Source organism: Cydia fagiglandana, chromosome 5 (assembly GCF_963556715.1).
Source record: "Cydia fagiglandana chromosome 5, ilCydFagi1.1, whole genome shotgun sequence".
NCBI classification, from domain to species: Eukaryota; Metazoa; Arthropoda; class Insecta; order Lepidoptera; family Tortricidae; genus Cydia; species Cydia fagiglandana.
Window position 1 is genome coordinate 20560420 of NC_085936.1, and position 19559 is coordinate 20579978.

General features: G+C 37.9%; 1 protein-coding gene across 1 annotated transcript in view; it reads right to left on the reverse strand.

Moving 5' to 3' along the window:
* Nucleotides 1-19559, reverse strand: part of LOC134664653 (aminopeptidase N) — a 58087-nt gene that overhangs the window by 24959 nt on the left and 13569 nt on the right. The window contains exons 2-3 of the mRNA XM_063521396.1: nucleotides 7598-8332; nucleotides 2828-2983 (exon numbers count right to left, since the gene is read on the reverse strand). Of these exons, the coding sequence (XP_063377466.1) occupies nucleotides 2828-2983; nucleotides 7598-8313 (872 nt within the window). The 5' untranslated portion in view covers nucleotides 8314-8332. The remainder of the gene's footprint in view (nucleotides 1-2827; nucleotides 2984-7597; nucleotides 8333-19559) is intronic.

The following is a 19559-nucleotide window of genomic DNA, read 5'->3' on the forward strand; positions in this document are numbered from 1 at the left end:
GAGAAAGTCCGCCGAGGTCTACCCCTTCCAACTCCCACTTCCACTTTTCCTTCATACACTCTTTTTGTCAACCTTCTTTCACTCATTCTTTCCACATGTCCAAACCATCTCAACATACCTTTCTCAATTTTCGTCACTACATCTACATTCAGTCCACACTTTTCCCTTATCACACTGTTCCTAATTCTATCTTGCAATCTCACACCACACACACTTCTCAACGCTCTCATTTCCACTGCATTCACTTGGCTCTGATGCTTCTTCTGCCATACCCAACTTTCGCTACCATACATAAGTGTAGGCACCAACACCCCTCTATGAACAGCCAACCGTGCTTTTTGCGACACCTTCTGGCTGCTCATAAAAGCGTTAAGTGCCCCATTCACACGATTCCCAGCATTCACTCTCCTTTCAATGTCTTCATCATGCTTACCGTCCCTAGTGAACAAGGTTCCCAGATACACAAACTCTTTCACTTGTTCCACTCTTTCTGTTGCGATAATTATTGATAGATAAAATAAAAAAAATGGTTCTAATATTTAGCTACAAAATTTTGATAATTATTGTAGGTACCTACTGATCATTCCATTATAATGCACGAAATACCTAGCTTGTCGCTTACCTACTTAAAAGTTGACAGACGTACAATTTGGCGTCCTAAAACTTGTCTAAAGTTGGAAATTGTTAGACATAGCTACAATTTCACTTGAAACGTGGGTACCCTAGGGGACTATATTGGGACCTGTCTTATATTGTAATACCTAAAAGTGTCAACTCAGTTTAATTTCACTTTCAATATTTTATTTCAGGCATGGAGCCCCTATTATGTTAGTAATACAATGTTCCTATGTTATACCTAAAAGAAGGTTGAGTAATATGACAACTCAGGTCGACAATATATATAAAATAATTTTTAAGAAAAAAAAACCGACTTCCATGGGGGCCGATGACAGATCATTGTAGATGGTACACTATGTAGAAAAGGAGGTAAAACCACCCACTTTTCTACTAGCATTTCGCTTCTGTATAATGGCTCCTGTACAGGATGGGCCAACGCCGGCCACTCCAAGGGACGCATTTATGCGTTAGAGGGAGCAAGTGATATTGCTATCTCATTCTACCGTTGGCCCATCGTGAAGAGGAGCCATGAGGGTCGTAGTTCTACCCTAACCTAACCCACTCCTCAGATAGCAGTTCGGTTCTGTGCGGATCGCAGTTCGAACCTAATCAAACCCACTTTTCAAGTAGCATTTCGTTTCTGTAAGGCTCGCAGTTCTAACCTAACCTAATCCTTGTTCGGTTCTGTGAGGATCGCAGTTCAAACCTAACCTAACCCACTTAATGGCGCATGCCGTGCGGTGTACGGGGGTTTAAGCGGGAGGGGCTAGTAAGATTGGCATCATCGTACTTTATACCTACATTAATTTTATGGTAGGTAATCATAGTTGTTAAGGTGTCATAGTGCTTTTCTGGGTCAAGGTCCGGGTCCGAGTCCGGGTCCGAGTCAGGGTCCGAGTCCGGGTCCGAGTCCGGGTCCGAGTCCGGGTCCGAGTCGGGGTCCGAGTCCGGGTCCGAGTCCGGGTCCGTGTCCGGGTCCGAGACCGAGTCCGAGTCCGGATCCGAGTCCGGGTCCGAGTCCGGTTCCGAGTCCGGGTCCGAATCCGGATCCGAGTCCAGTCCGGGTCCGAACCGGATCCGGGTATGAGTCCGAGTCCGAGTCCCAGTCCAAGTCAAAATCGAAATTCGTAATCACCAAACGTGTACCATGCGTCATTGAAGAGTTCTGTTCTGGTCATCATCAGCAGTTCCACTTCATCAAATGCGACAGTTTTTAATGTAAATGCTTGATTTTATGATGAAAATACAAAAAAATCTATACGTATGCCTTTAATATATGAGGAGTTCCCTCGATTCCTTATGGATCCCATCATCAGAACTCGAGCTTGACAAAAATGTGGCTTAAAAACTTAACTTGCTTAACGAACATAACGAAAAGGAAAAATCGCCAAACGTGAACTATGCGTCGTTTAAGAGTTCTGTTCTGATCATCATCAGCAGTTCCACTTCATCAAATGCAACAGTTTTTAATGAAAATGCTTGATTTTCTGATGTAAATACAAAAATCTCTATACGCATGCCTTTAAAATTTGAGGAGTTCCCTTGATTCCTCATGGATCCCATCATCAGAACTCGAGCTTGACAAAAATGTGGCTTAAAAACTTAACTTGCTTAACAAACATAACGAAGAGGACAAATCGCCAACCGTGAACTATGCGTCGTTAAAGAGTTCCGTTCTGATCATCATCAGCAGTTCCACTTCATCAAATGTCACTTTTTTGGGTGTATATGCTTGATTTGTTGATAAAAACCCAAAAATCACTATATGTATGCCTTTAAGATTTGAGGAGTTCCCTCGATTCCTCATGGATTCCATCATCAGAACTGGGTTTTGACAAAAACGGGACCAATCTGTATGCATATACATTCAATCAAAAAAAGAATTTTCAAAATCGATCCAGTAATGACGGAGATATGGAGTAACAAACATAAAAAAAAATAAAAAAAATAAAAAAAAACATACAACCGAATTGATAACCTCCTTCTTTGAGATTTGGAAGTCGGTTAATGAATCCGAAGAAGAAGAAAAAAACGTAATTGCCTACAATTTTTTTTTTACTTTCACTTGTAACATCAGAACAGAAGATGTCACGAGACCGCGCGATGCTGATGGTTAAAAAGACCTTCTACAAATAATCTATTGGGAAACTGCTGTCGTTGCCGCTGGGAAAACTGGGATAGTATGCCTTAGATATTTTTATTTACTTACTGCTGCTGCGTACCAACGCTGTTCATGTTGGATACAGATGTCATGTTCCTTGGCCGAGCGATGCTGATGGTGAAGCGAGCCTTGAGGGCTGGCTCGTCCCAGCACGGGAACGCGCGGCGGGCGTCCGTCGCTTGGAACTGCGTTACGGCTATCCATCTGGGGAAATAGATTTTATACGTTTTTAATGTCATATTTGACGCTAAGTTCTCAATGTAGGTACAGGCAGTTGGCAGGTATGATAAACTCTTAGCAATTAATCTAATATCCATCTGAAAAGTTTGAACTTGTATTCGATGTATAGTGTATTCACATCACTAAGAATGAAATCATTTATAGGGTTCCGTACCCAAAGGGTAAAACGGGACCCTATTACTAAGACTTCGCTGTCCGTCCGTCTGTCCGTCTGTCTGTCACCAGGCTGTATCTCGGGTGCGTATCGATGGCTATAAACATTTTTATTATAATATCAGTTGCAATAACGCTAATTTTATATAATTATTAAATGATATAACAACACTTAATATATTTTCATATGATATAAATTATCATTTTATATAAAGATTAATTGATCTAATAACATTTAGCATAACATTCTTCAAGTATAATGCATATTTTCTATACTGAATTTATGATATAAAGTTATTTCATCTAAAGTAGAATTGTTGATATAATGTATTAGATATATAATTCCACATTTACTATTACACACTACAAAAAACGACTATTTCTACATATAACGAACTTCTATTTATAACTAGGTAGGTAAGGTTAAGAACTCCGACCCCTACACAAAACCACAAAATAGATAAGTACAGAAATCAACCTACATACAAAGCGCTCTCGAGCAACGCACACATAGACACTGCTCACGGACACGATATCTCGGACCAGTTGGGACCAGTGCGAGCGCGAGTGCCATCCGCTTGAGACATGCGTCTGTGAACTTTTTTGTGCAATAATGGAGAAACAAAACAAAAAGTTATTATAACGTACAGTGGACGGTTGTTTAAATTCAACATTAAACGGTGAATTGTCGTTTTTTAAGCTACCAGTGGTTTCAGAGAGAATGCGTATGCGAATTTATTACATTGTACATGAGAATGCGAATTTATTACACTTAAAAATATAATAATCGTGTATTTCGCCAATCTCGGAATCATCGCAAGATATTTTCTGTGGCAAATTTGTAATATAACAATGACATTAAAATTAAAATACCTATTTGAGTTATTAATGTTATTATTAATTTATATTTCCATTCTTCCCGTTTCATCCTCAACAATAAATCAAACAACTAAATACTAGATACGATATGATAGATACGAGTGCCACTACCACGATAGTTTTTGTGCATAAGTCATAGTTCGCAACAATCGCAACCCTAGAGCGACCGCCGAGCGTAGGTATGAAAAGTAAAGTACATACATGTGATTGACTTCTGTACTTATCTATTTTGTGACAAAACCAACCGCTACCAGAATACTAGGTTAGGTTAGGTTAAGAACTGCGACCCCTACACTAAACGAACCACTACCAGAAAAGTAGGTTAGGTTAGAATTTCGTCCATTACATAAAACAAACCGCGTTAAACATTTACATATGTCGTCATAAAAATACCTTTAGGTACTATAATACATATTATACTGAATAATGCTTATATAATAATACTTGTATAATAAATGAGCATTATATCACATGATCGTTATAATAAATGAGTGTTATATCAAAAGATAATTATACAAAATGATATGAAACATTTTAATAATATACCAAATGTATATTATACAAAATGAGTTATTATATTTTCTGAAATTATATTAAATGTTGTTATATCTACAGAAAATATATTAATTATTTTTATATCGATCATTACACACCCCTGTATCTCACGAACCGTGATAGCTAGACAGTTGAAATTTTCACAGATGATGTATTTCTGTTGCCGCTATAACAACAAATACGAAAAACAGAATAAAATAAAGATTTAAGTGGGGCTCCCATACAGCAAACGTGATTTTTGACCAAAGTTAAGCAACGTCGGGCGTGGTCAGTACTTGAATGGGTGACCGTTTTCTTTTTGCATTTTTTTCCGTTTTTTTTTTGCTCTATGGTACGGAACCCTTCGTGCGCGAGTCCGACTCGCACTTGCCCGGTTTTTAATTAATCTTTAGGAAAATTTGCACAAACTGACAGGCCTAATCGAAGAATACAATGATATAAATGACACCTAATGTCACCAAATGACACCTGATGTCATACACACATGGTACTTGACATTGAAATACTACTATTATTCTTAAGAACTACAATAATCCTATATTCGCAAACAACATTAGTATGCACAACATCTAAAATATAAAGTAGTGATTTAGTTCCGTGCATTGATCCTACAGCGTAGTTTAGTTCGGAGAGGAGAATACTAATGAATGGCCAATTCGAGTTTTAGTTATTCGATCTGTTTCCTATATGTTACAGATTTGTCACTGTCAAAATTAACATTTCTTCAACAAAAAACGTCGCTTTTGATACTGAGAGAGCAGTATCACATTAGAAACAAATCAAATAACTAAAACTCGAATTGGCCTGTGTGGTTGTAGTACGACTGTTGAGATGATTCAACAGTCGTTGGAAATGTTCTATAAGAGCTGTTTTTGGGTTTATTTTGGGTAGTTAACCACAATAATATAATAATAAAAACCACCCAGACGCATAAGACGCGAGTTGGCACAGTGGCTGTTAACAGTCACTGGGTAGAAAGCGGCGCACACCTCTCGACACCCCTGAGCCGCTCACACCGATGTTGCTCCTGGTCGTCTTCGCGACGGCAGTTTCAAGGGCCCATCTAGTCAGCGGCGAGTCACCGCCTGCCTCGATGATGGTGTTAACATTGTTATGGCAGGTGTCCGGACCTCTTTTACAATAGCCCAGTCTCATTGTCCACCCAAACATCAATCCATAGACCGGAATACTGTTCACTTTTGCTACAATAGTGCCAATGCCTGCTGCGACCGGTTCATGGGTGTCTATTGTTGCGCCTGTGAACGGGTTCCAGCAGGCGTTCTACATGACATTAAAGCTCTCCAAGGGGCCTCTACGTGTTGGATCTGTGTCCCCACGCAAGCCTATCAAAAAACCGGGATTATAGGCCCGTGATATCCAAAAAGGAAACCACCCAGTAAGAGTAATTTTGTCAAGTGGCAGAAGAATTTAGCAAAGTCCAATGAAAACGATTCTAGCTAAATAGATAATAGTACGATGATGCAGGTATGTAAGTCTTTAGAGGGATAAACAATACGAAAGCTGGCACGGAAATTGTATGAAAATGTTTACAGTTCAGTACAAAAACGTACGTGTCTAAAAGAAGTTTTAAGAAATCATAAATATCATAATACATTTTCTCTAAGACATTTGTTACCTATTAGGTTAGATTAGAATATCTTAATCAGATAGGCAATTAGGCGTACAGTTATGATTATCTATCTCAGATCTTCTATTGTTTCGATTGCTTCTGAGATAACGGCTGTGATTGAGATTCAATCAATGGCAAGACCAATTAAATTCTCGTCACCTCCGACCGATTAGTTTACCAAGCGCTGTAACTAGTTAAGTAGATCCACAGAGATATCTTCGATGTATGTTTCCTATATTGGCGTATACATATAACTATACTAGGTAGATATGACATGGGAATCATACACAAATCAAATTAAGTATCAAAAAATCCTCGTTCAAACATTTTAGAATATTAATACCCGCGCAAGTGAAAGATTCCAAAATTGGGCTAGCAAGTGATCCGAATAGTGAAACCTTGGGCGTTTTGAGGGTTTTAAAGCACGAGGTTGAAGTAAACTTTGCACCAATACGAGGAGATTTTTTACTAAAACATTACTAATCAAATCCAAACGAATGATATTAAATATTGAATGTTCAAAATCATCACATAAAAGTTAATTTCACCAGCCAACATGAAAAAACAACTCAAAATTAGCGTCTAATTACTTTTCCATTCTTGTGGATAAAATGAAACTTCCTGAAGTATCAAGAGAGCCTTTACGGGCTGGTGTGGTGAAAAAATAATTATGATAGGAATACCTATTCAAAAAGATCGAGCCTTAAATTCTCTAACGTTTAATTAATCTCCAGGCTTGGGCATTTAAACTTTGGTTCAAGGCCAGTAGAATTGAAACGGAACAAGGCTGCTGCACTAAAATGCTGAATTTTTGAAGTGACCCGCTTAACATTGTGACCCAGTGCGGAAGCAGGTCATGTTTAAGCACTAAATAATTAGCTGGCGTTTTGTTGACATTCCTTTGTGCGCTGTGTAGTTTTTCGTTTTTTTTTTTAAGACACATCCGTCACCGGTCAAAAATCTATCGTCATTGTTCAACGGTATGGGAATTTAAAATCGGTTATACATTTTTAAAGGCAATAACGCAAAGCCTAAAATATAATTAAAAAGACCGATTAAGGAGACGTTCTGGTCGTGATTGCAGCAGCGTTGCTGGCGCGGCATTGCAGCAGCGGGAAATACGCCGCAATTAGAATATTCAATCCTTCACTAATTTTTTCAAGGATGCTTCAACGCTACAGCAGTAGTGCTGCAAGTGATATCAAAGTCGTTAATCGAATGTTACATTTATGTTTATAGGACATCTTTACTTCATATGGACGGATTGAACAAAACAATCCAACAGATAAAAAATAAAAATATAATGTTTTATATAAACATAATTTTTCAGAACATAAAGAAAAGGTTGTTAGTAAACTTACCTTTTTACATTTTTCTCTTCATAAGAACTTCTGTAAAATCCGTGTAGATTATCGTTCAGTATCCCTGTATATGTTATGTTCAACACATACTGTTTTCCTACATACAACGTATCATATAATTTCAATATATGAAACTGCCGCGGTACATCTTCTGTCCTTTGGTCAATCTTTATTCGCCGTCCAGTATCTTTCTGATACAAAATAATATCATCGAAAGATAATTCCACTCCATGAAAAGTCAAAATCCGCGTATTGTTTCTAACATTCAAAGTTATACTAGCAAACCCATCAAATGTGAAATTGCCTTCATAAATATAAGGAGTTAGCTTTAGGAAATATTTCTCAGGTTTCACATAAGTAGGTAATCTTACATCTTGAACAGTTGTTTCATCTTCTTCAAAAACCTCAGGTGCTGGTGTAGTTTCTAAAGGTATGACACTTTTAGTATTTTCAGTTGTTAGTGGAATTACTAGTAGTTGTTTGGATGTGTCGCAGTGATTAAGTTCGTATTTGGTGACATTGGCGAGTTGGTCGGTTCTTGGGCAAGCGGCGAAGTTGTAGACTATGAAGGAAGTAGCGACTAGGGCTAGAGCGAAGATGACTAGGATGATGAAAGCGAGGCTCTTGGAGAGGTAGACTCCGCGCTTGGTTTTGGTGGAGAAGTCGACGTTGGGGTTGCCGTCCATGATGCCGAGGGGCTCACGGGCCTGCGTCATCACATCACTGGCTGGTTAACTGTAACAAAAGAAATAAAATGTTATTCATTATTGTTACTCGTATGCCTAATCATTCAATAAAAATATTCAGTTCGTAGGTAGGGTTCATATTAGGAACCTCTGAAAATCTTGGCGCATAAAAAGTATATACCACCCTGGAATACTTTTCCACATACTCAAACAGTGATATAATCTCCATAGTTCGCGTTCAAAAGTGTCCGTCACAGTCTAATTGTTCCACATTACGACCAGAGACATAATCTATTTTTTGTTAAGTTATTAAAGAATAGTAGTAGATATGACGCATATGACTTAAGATGCGTATTCTGGCCCACTACTTTTAATACTGACTATAGGTACCTATTCATTTGTAAAAAATCTTGCTATCCGGATGACATAACCTCGTAAGACTCAAGACAATTTTTGCCCTTTTGAATTTGGAACTTTCCTTTAGTCCTATAAGTGCCACTTGCACCATCCAACTAGTCCGGGGTTAACCGGTTAAACCGTTAACCCAGTGTCAAATTATACTGGTAACCATAACCATAACTCCAGGTTTAATAGTTTAACCCCGGGTTAGTGGGATGGTGCAAGTAACCCTAAGAATTTATAACTCTAACTTAGGACTTACTAGGGGACTTACGAGTCTAGAGCAAAATATTCATAGGTATGTGTCACCTTTAATATGATATGGAGGCTTTAAGCACGCTATTTTAATATACATCAGAAATATCTAAGGATAGGAATAATCCAAAGTTATAAATTCAATACCAAATGACGCTAATGACGTATGATAATTGATCTTTGAATGATTCGTTGACACTTGGATTACTTCATTCCCAAGCTCAAGATCACTTCCCTCCCTATTACACAAAAGTCCCAACTCACTAGTAAACTAGAAGAAGTTAGAACCTTGTGTCTGTAAAGACACACAGTCGTTAAGGAAATCGTCACGTCCAATGCGCGAGCACGCGCGAACGATCCTCTGAATTATTCCTGATGTTACTGGGTTCTTGACCTTTGGCAAGTCTAATGTCTTGTAGAATTTCGGACTGTTTAGGTCATTCTTAAGCACCAACTAGATATTTCGGTTTAGCCCATGGTTGACTGGTAGAGAATGCCTTCTGGCATTAAGTCCACCATTTGTACTCTTCGAGTCTTCATGTACCTACCTATTGTGCAACCTAAACAACAGTAGGTATAAACACGCCAATAAATCACCTTACCAGGATTTAAGTAACCCGCGCGGGACCTCCTGCTTTGTAGGCAGGGTCACTGTCACTACTGACTACCGACTGTACTAGAAGGCACATAAAATTACATTGAGTATAATATAAAGTTACTTTTAGTACTCCGTGTAATCATTGGGAATACCAAGCGAAAAATGAAATAATATCAAGTACTTAATTTAGATTTTCCTGTTTGTCGCTATATCGTATTTGTGGACACAGGACATAAATCAGTTAGTAAATACCCATGTAAATACTCCAACATCCTTGTAGGTTAGTACTTAAAGTAAAGAAAAATATGCTGGGAAAGGAATGTTGGCCACAGAAGGCATATGGTTAAAAACCCGTGCGTCTGGTCCAGATTTAGCATTCACGACAACATTCAACATATATTTTTATAATGCAATAATACAAGGAGCGATACCTACCAAATAATAAAAAAAAATACATGAATAGGTATTAAATATGTAAGTAGGTGTTAATTATGTTCGGAAAAGTTTTTCTTTTAATTTAAATATATTACTTATCAGTTTCTTCTAGACTCATGGACAAATTTTAAAGAAACGCAAAAAAAAAGGTTTAATTGCCTACTAATTTTGGAATTACTTTAGGTGCTGGCCAGTAATTAAATCTCTTTGCGTTCTTCTAAATTTGTCCAAAAGTTAAGTATACATTTAGTAGTTATTATTGGACCTATGTATATTGTATGCTCTAATCGAAAATGATAATTCTATTCCAACCTAGCCCTGAGATTCAATTGGCTAGTGTCGATTGGCGATACCACAAAGAAGCTAACTGCCATTGTGCGAAGTAATGTATCCAGTTGGAGGTCACAATACGGTCTTATGTCACAACTGAATGTCACTGGCGTGAAGAAGGAGATATAAGTCAAGGTGGGTCATACAGTTACTAATAGATCCTAGCCCTAAAATAATTATACTTTCTAAAATAAGCAAGTACATATAGAAATAAGCGGCGCGATTCGGGAAATGAATTAGAGATTCACTAGATATGATATTATGGCGGCTGGCGCGTACGTTGCATAGCGCCGCAATAATATTATTGCGACGCCATAAGGTACCTTTTGCCGTGGAATGTCACATATCTTTACTATTTAATATCTAGCGAATCTCTAATTCATTTACCGAATCGCGCCGAAGGTCTATTTAAAATATTTACTGTCCTTTTATTTTTTTAAGAACACTGTCGTTAGTTTACAGGCGAATATAGGCGAACATTTTCAAAGCAATGTTGATTATAATTACCTACCTACCTCTATACTAATACTCAGTGAGTGTTATAAGCTTAATTAGCTTTTCACCCGTTTTCAAACAGTTTAATTGGGTGAAGCCAGCCATTTGTAAGTTCTAGCTTACGCCGTAAATGGCATTACTATTCAACAAGGACCACGTAAGAATACGTCGGATAAAATAAAAGGCATAAGAAATAAGCTTATATTACCGTATTCTTACCAAACATGTTGACCCTCTCTCTCTCTCTCTTCCTATCTAGCTGTCCATGTTCGAGTTGAAAGTGTATTTGTGTGACGTCCGTGTCTTTGAACGGACCAATCCCGGCACGGGACTTCGATCACCTCGTCCCGCGCTCCCCCGCATTTTCGGCATCATCTGTTGCATGAAACAATTGCTCTAAACTCGGTCTAGAGGTCTCGGTCTAGTCTATGTAGCTATCCATCCCACATGGTGGCGGGGTCAGCTTTCCTGCTTAACCTTCTCCACTTCGCCCTGTCCACGACATCGACCTCGGATAACTTGAACTCACTCATGCCCTTTAGCACTACATCCTTCCATCTTGTTCTGGGTCTGCCACTAGATCTTCGATCTGGGGTGGAAAGTTGTAATGCCAAATTTCCTATGTAGTCAGAAAGCCTTCTTTAGACAAAACATGTTGACTCTACAAAGCTCTTAAAAATTTTAACGTAACACCCATAAAACTCCTTTCATTCAATGTGTCATCAACTTTAATTTAAATGTATCATTCGAATGAATGAGTGCTTAATTCGTAAGATTGGACAAGATTTTATTTTAACGGGCTGTCATTGCTATATTGAGAATGATGGCGCCTCATCATAACTTGAGATAGGGGACGTTAAGTTACGGCACAGAATCATCATTCTCTTGCCCTTGTCCCATTCACTTGGGGTCGGCGCAGCATGTCTTTCTCTTCCACACCTCTCTGTCGCCCGTCATTTCATCATTCATTTGCGTTCGTTTTATATCATCTCTCACACAGTCCATCCACCTTTTCCTCGGCACGTAAGTTACGGCACAGAATAAATAATAGTAATAGGTACTAAGTACAGAAGGTACACTCTCTAACAAAACGCGTCTTTTACGGCAGATATGACCGGCTACAGGCATCCGTTCCGTAGCGGTGCGCGGCAACTACTAAGTACTAGACACCAAAATTGGTGTGGGCCGCATGTACTTGTAGCGACGCGACGAAATCGCGGAGTGAGCCCCGCCTGGTTAGGGCACGCAAATGGATGGGGAATTTCAAGGTTGGGGCCCGTTTTAAGTATAATAGCTTAATTATAACTTGTAAAGTGTCATTAAATTTCCAATTACAAGCAGTTATGCGTTGCAAGGTACTTTTCAGTTAATGAAAACATCGAAGGAAACCGATGGAATTCAAAGAGCTAACATGGGGACTAAAACAACAAAAAATCTCGTGATAAAAGAGGTCGCAGACCCCAGAAAGATGTGACGTATAAGTACAGTCAAATATGAACACACCTCTATTGTCAGGACGTTAGAGTGTGAGTTCAGATATTGTGAACACCTTGGCCGCTCCGATATATCTGATGCCAACTGTGCATTAAGTATGTTAGTTATGATGGCATAAACATACAAATAAAACCAAGCAAGTGTGAGTCAGACATTGAACATTGAATGTATGTAACATACCTATTAACCACCATACAATCTTTTTTTCTCCACATAGTTTTATTACCCGTAAGTATGTATATCATATTATTTTGCAGCGCAAAACTTGCCAAAGTAGCAACATAGAAAATGAACTGCCTCTTATATTCTTCCTACTTCCTTGCTTAAGAAAACCCGGGTGGTCCAAGATCACAAGTACTCGAAGAACAATACGCCATGAAAAACACGTGGCCGCATAATAAATAGCTTCGCAGATGGTTTGGTAAGTGTTTCGATATTCAATAACTTGTTCAATGACATACGGGAGCGGTGTACCAATATGTCGGCGGCCGATCGTAAAACCAGGCCGATCGTAAAGTTTCTGTGTAATATTTTGATGGTAGTCACATCAAACCAATATAGGTAGGATAAGTTCGTTAGGTTGCTTCAGATGCCCGAAGGGAAAGTCATCAAATCACTCTCAATAAAATAAGAATAGACACTCAAACCGCAATGTCAACCAGCGGACTCTCATTCCATACACAACTAAATCTACATAAATCAACACAGTCGCAATCTCAAAGTTAAATTAAATCTCAACAAGCATTTCATTTGCCCTGGCCATTGAGAGTTCCATTTAAAGTTTGCCCCAGTTCGGTTGACTGCGTTCATATTGGTGGTCAAGAACTAAACACATTCGAACTTTGTTATAATCCACCTTGATTTGATATCGATCTTAAGCCGACCACTGACTAACAGTCCGCCGGACGATATCGGCCGGTCAATTGTTCGGAACTGACAAATTTTTGTTCTAACTGACAGGCCGATATCGTCCGGCGGCCCGTTAGTCAGTGGTCGGCTTAATTACAGGACGGTATCGGCCCGTCAGTTACAACAAAAATTTGACAGTTCCGAACAACTGACCAGCCGATATCGTCCGGCGGACTGTTAGTGGTCGGCTTTAATATCCTGGCATGACAACGAAACGCTATCTGTCTCTCTAACGCAATGGAAGAGTGATAGAGAGACGGAAAGCGTTTCGTTGACGTATCGTAAACCAATGTCAATTTGGCTAGGCCCCAGTACAGAAGCGCTCAAACTGTAATTAGAATAGAATAGAAAACACAAAATAAGATATTATATCCATCTCACATAACTTACTCGCAGGTAAGTAACAACTTCTAGATAACTTGTACGTATAGTAAATTTAAGTGCACAAATAAGCAATATCTAGATGTACTGCGACCAATTTTAAATATTATGATTAAATATAAATATTTTACGATATGCTGGAAGGCCATTAAATCAAGTTGAGAACTTTTAAAGTTGAAAAAGACTTCCTGGCACTGAATAGGCAAGCCCCACTTGACTCGACCCTGCAAACATACAAGGCTTCTGCGGAATCCCGGAAAACTTTTAAATTAAACGAAATTATGAACGGACGAGATTTTTTTTTAAATTTTTGCATAATTATAATTTTAGAATTGTATTGGCGTTGCGGCTACTTAAACAAACATTTGATTGCGATTACAAATTTAATGTAAACGTCTATGTTTAACATTGTTTACAAGTGGTAATTTAAAAAAAAGCAATGTAGTGTCATTATATTATCTGATGTAAAATGGGTGTGCGGGAAATGCATTGCGTTCAACGCTGAACTTTTAATATACTTTGAGCATGAGCTAACATGAGCTTTTAATATACTTTGAGCAAGAGCTAACATAAGCTTTTAATATACTTTGAGCATGAGCTAACATGAGCTTTTAATATACTTTGAGCAAGAGCTAACATGAGCTTTTCATATACTTTGAGCATGAGCTAACATGAGCTTTTAATATACCTTGAGCCAGTTGAACATGAGCTAACATGAGCTTTTAGTTACTTTGAGAGTTTAGAAACCTTGAATCTCTATACAGGGTGATTCATGAGACGTGAGCAGGACTAATCCTGCATACTCAGTAACTGATAATTGACCGATCACCGTCGTATTTAGGTGAAACAACCACACTTTTTCCTATTTTTTTTACTTTTTGGCGAAGGCAAATTTAATTCTCTACAATCATGGTCACCCTACAAGACCTAATTAATAAACATAAAACCTCTTTAACCGTAATGACAGCATTATGATTACGAAGAAAATAAACTGTCAAACTTGAGTGAGATACGAGTTTTCAAAAGTAACCAGACCGTGATGACATTAAATTTGACACAGAATATCGATAGTTTACTATTCTGATTGTAGGGTGACCATGCATGTCGTAAATAAATTAATAACTTTTTTTTTTCAACACGACTAGAAAATTAACGTTAACCTCACTAATACTGATACGAAACAGTTGGTTATAATTTACGAAATGCGCAGTGTTAGTCCTGCTCACGTCTCCTGAATCACCCTGTATACATAGGTATATATGATCTGATTTTTCGAGAACTCTTGTATCAAACTAGCTTCCACCCGAGATTTCGTCTTCACAGTATGTACTTACCTACTTAGTTGTTAAAAATATCACCCTCCCTTGTGGTATAAAATCGTACCATCTATACTTTGTCTATCAAAGTTACAAAACTGTTTTACATACGAGTAGGTAATAGATCGGGCTATCCTCACACACACAGTTTTATATCTATCCCGTACTGCTCCTATTAACTAAAATGACGTAACAATAACACCATTGATATATTAATTACTTTACCAGCAACGCCATTACTATAAGCCCCCCATTGTCTAAAACGTGGTACACACATTACTACCGAACGTACTTCAACCACAAATAACTGACTAGGTAATCATGAACCTTATGGCAATGGTGTAAGGTGTACAATGGATAAGAGTTTTAGTACGAATTAGGTCGAAACATAATACGTTAGATGTTCTGTTGAAATCTTTGATGAACAATATCCATTACTTTAAATATTTGATTAAAGACACCGATAAGTGTGAAATTTACATATATCTAAGAGATCGCTTTTTTAGTTTTTAACAGGCTACCGTTCGTTAATTTAGTTTTATAAATAAGTCTAGTTATATTGTAATAATACTTAATATAATAATTCAGCCTTTATACGGGCCACTGCTGACCATAGGCCTCCTCTCATGCGAGAGACCTTTGAATTTCTTCGCGGATGTATGCAAGTTTCCTCACAATGTTTTTCTTCACCGAAAAGCTAGAGGTGTTAAATGATATTCAGTACTTACATAGTTCCGAAATACTCATCGGTTAGAGCCAGTTGAACCTTCAAATTGAAAGTCGGATGTCAGATCCACTCGGCTACCATCGCTTTATTTTAATATTGTTTATTTTATTATACGACAATAATGCATATACTCGAATTCCATCCACACGAATGAAATTGCCATTTACCAACCAGAGAAATAAATTGAAAAATTCGTATTTTGCGTCCACACCACTCAATTTGATTGGACTATCGAAACGAGTGGTTTTGGCCAACCAATATCCTTGTGGATTACGTTTTACATTCACACCTCACAACTTCATTAGTCCAAGTCAGTCAATTACCAATCTTTTCTGTTCAAATTATGGTAAAATTGTATGTATGTATAAACTCTTTATTGTACAAAACACAAATTTATGGCACAAGAATAATCTTATCTTTTTTTTACATATAATCTGTGCGGGGTTTAACTGACTCAACCTTTTGCGATTTTTTAAGCGTGTAGGTAATAGGTTTATGTTTATGCATATTTTTTTTATAAAGTTCATTTACAGCCAAATAATTAGTCTATTTTTCTTTTATCAGTATCACCATTCAATTGAAACAATCGCAATTTTGTAAACTATCTCTCCTGCCACAGATCAACTTACTAGATAGAGCATATAAGACGTGTTTTCGCACCTATACTAATCATAATCAAGTTTAGTGGACGAGTTTACTTAAAGTTGTACTCTATACTTTTTTCAGTTTGTAAACTTTTACATTGTTTTTGCACAAAATCACGAGCTCTTTCACGAGAAAAAAGAAGCCCAAGATGTTTTTTTATTTCCTTTCCGTTACATTTATTCATGACAGCAACGGAATGGAAGGAACGAAATTGCATGGAAATTTAGGGAAAGTTTTTTCTCCTATTAGAATCAAAAGGGCTCATGATTCTGAGTAGAAATAACTTAAAAAATTCCCAAATCTAAAAGTACTTATGTATATAGTACAATTTTAAATAAAATGACATAAATGCAGTATTTATACAAATGTTAGCTAATATTATACTTATTAAGTCTGATAGCGCAAGAGCGCATTAAATTGCGTCCACGATTAAGAACTTTACTTATATAAATTACAAATACCAAATCAGATGTTTAAGAACAAAGTAGATTTTGATATGCCAATCGGATAAAATTATGCTTAAAATCCGTTTGTTTTATGATGTCGCACAACCTTAAATACTAAAAAAACTTGGCCCTAATCGCGGCATCTACTAGACGTAATCCAGAGCTTTGGTGTTTTCCTCTGTCCAGAAGACGTGTGGGTGTTTATGTAAAAATGCTTTTAGTGTTACTGTTATTGTATAATGATAGTGGAATCGTTCAGTCTAAATTTAGTTTTACGTTCAACGTATTTGATCTATCTTGAAGACCAATAAAATGACGTTTATAAAGTGTTTATGTTAGTTCTAAAAGTAGATAAAGAGTTAGTGAGGGAAAAATCAAGTACGAGGTGAATGGTTTAGTATATTTCGGAGAGTCAAATATACATCTGAATATTGTGCTGTTCGCTCTGAATTATAATATCATATTTTTTGCCACGATTACTCGTGGCAAAAATGTGCATAGGCCGATTCGAAGGAGCTCGAGCATAAACATACTTTGATATCGCTTAAGAAAGTAATAAAGGTAAAAAGTATAAAACCCACACGATGGACATTTCTTTCGTAGGAAGTTTCACGCGGCGCGCCATATCTTTTAACCCCTTCTAATTTCCTGGCTTTGCTTTCCCCTCCCCCCGCCCCCTTCTTAACTTAATGATGAAGTAAACATCCGCATTTCTTTTTCTTCGAGCGAAGACCTTTCGCACGGCACTTTCGCTTCACTCGCTCGACTACAGCCTATAATTATGTATGTTTGTCGCGGTTCAAAGAGCGGATCGAACAATTGAAAATAATATTATGTTTTCACCTATACGATGGTTGTTAATATTGCTAAGTTAAATTGTTGAGGAAGTTAAGAACTGCCAATACTTAGAATATAAAAAGATAAAGAAAAGTAGAGTGTTTAACTCGGGTAAAAGTAACCATCTCACCCTCGAACTATTGGCGCTCTCTCTTCGTTCGAGCGCCAAAATATCTCGGGTGAAATGGATCACTTTCCACCCTTGGTTAACAATCTACTATACAGTATAAAACTATATTACACTTTCATAAGACAGAACTAATAATGTAACCAGGCTTGTCACATAACAGATTTGCTTGTATCCTTGGCCAAATATGCCGTGTTCGTACCAAATATCATATAAAAATGTGGGCGTTGTCTTTATCGCTACATGGTCTAGTTACAAATAAACACGATATTTTGCAATAAAAAATACAATAAAGGCAACATATATGATATATATTTGCTTTAAAAATGTAGGCCAGTCATAATTATGTCTAACCTGAATATCTACGTCACGCTTTTAGAAGACCACCAAGGCACCATGATAAAAAGTCATAAATTTACGGGAATTAGTCGCGACAGAAATGATAAGGAATTTCTCTGCAAATACAAATAGGTATAACATAATATAAAGACTGCGTTTCTAGTATTTAAACCTCGTTTTTTAGTGTTCCGTACCCAAAGGGTAAAAACGGGACCCTATTACTAAGACTCCGCTGTCCGTCTGTCCGTCAGTCCGTCTGTCCATCACCAGGCTGTATCTCATGATCATGAACCGTGATAGTCTAGCAGTTGAAATCTTCACAAATTATGTATTTCTGGTGGCGTAGCACGGTCGCGTTTTTATCCCTTGTCGCCATGCCTGTCACGTTCTAACTAGTATGTAAGTGCGAAATGGACGCGCATAGTGATAGGCGATAAAAATGGAACCGTGCTGCGCCCGCTGTTGCCGCTATAACAACAAATACTAAAAAGTACGGAACCCTCGGTGGGCAAGTTGAACTCACACATGTACGGTTTTTTAGTATTAGAGAAAGACCACCCGATTTTGACGTGTCTCTTTATTGAAAAACACTCTTGAAAAATAAGTCACAGCAAATATATAACAAGTATAAAGCATATATGTTACTTTACATTTAATAGTTACTATTTTTTTAAAGCGTTTTTCAATATAATTTTTAAGAAAAAAAACCGACTTCTATGGGGCCCGGTGAAAGATTATGGTAGATGGTGCACTATGTAGAAAAGGAGGTAAAACCAGTACTTTCTAGTAGCATTTCGTTTCCGTAAGGGTCGTAGTTCTAGCCTAACCTAACCCACTTCTCTGATAGCAGTTCGGTTCTGTGAGGATCGCAGTTCGAACCTAATCAAACCCACTTTTCTAGTAGCATTTCGTTTCTGTAAGACTCGCAGTTCTAACCAAACCTAACCCACTTTTGTTCGGTTCTGTGAGGATCGCAGTTCAAATCTAACCTAACCCACTTAACGGCGCATGCGGTGCGGTGTACGGGAGTTTGAGCGGGAGGGGTTTGGCATCATCATACCCACATTTTATGGTAGGTAATCATAGTGGTTTATTTAGTTTAGGTATCATGGTTTTCCGGGTCAAGGTCCGGATCTCTGAGTCAGAGTCCGGGTCCGAGTCCCGGTCCAAGTCCGGGTCCGGGTCCGAGTCCGGGTCCGAGTCCGGGTCCGAGTCCGAGTCCGAGTCCGGGTCCGAACCGGATCCGGGTATGAGTCCGGGTCCCAGTCCAAGTCAAAATCGAAATTCGAAATCACCAAACATGTACTATTCGTCGTTGAAGAGTTCTGTTCTGATCATCATCAGCAGTTCCACTTCATCAAATGCGACAGTTTTTAATGTAAATGCTTGATTTTATGATGAAAATACAAAAAATTCTATACGTATGCCTTTAAGATTTGAGGAGTTCCCTCGATTCCTTATGGATCACATCATCAGAACTCGAGCTTGACAGAAATGTGGCTTAAAAACTAAACTTGCTTAACAAACATAACGAAGAGGACAA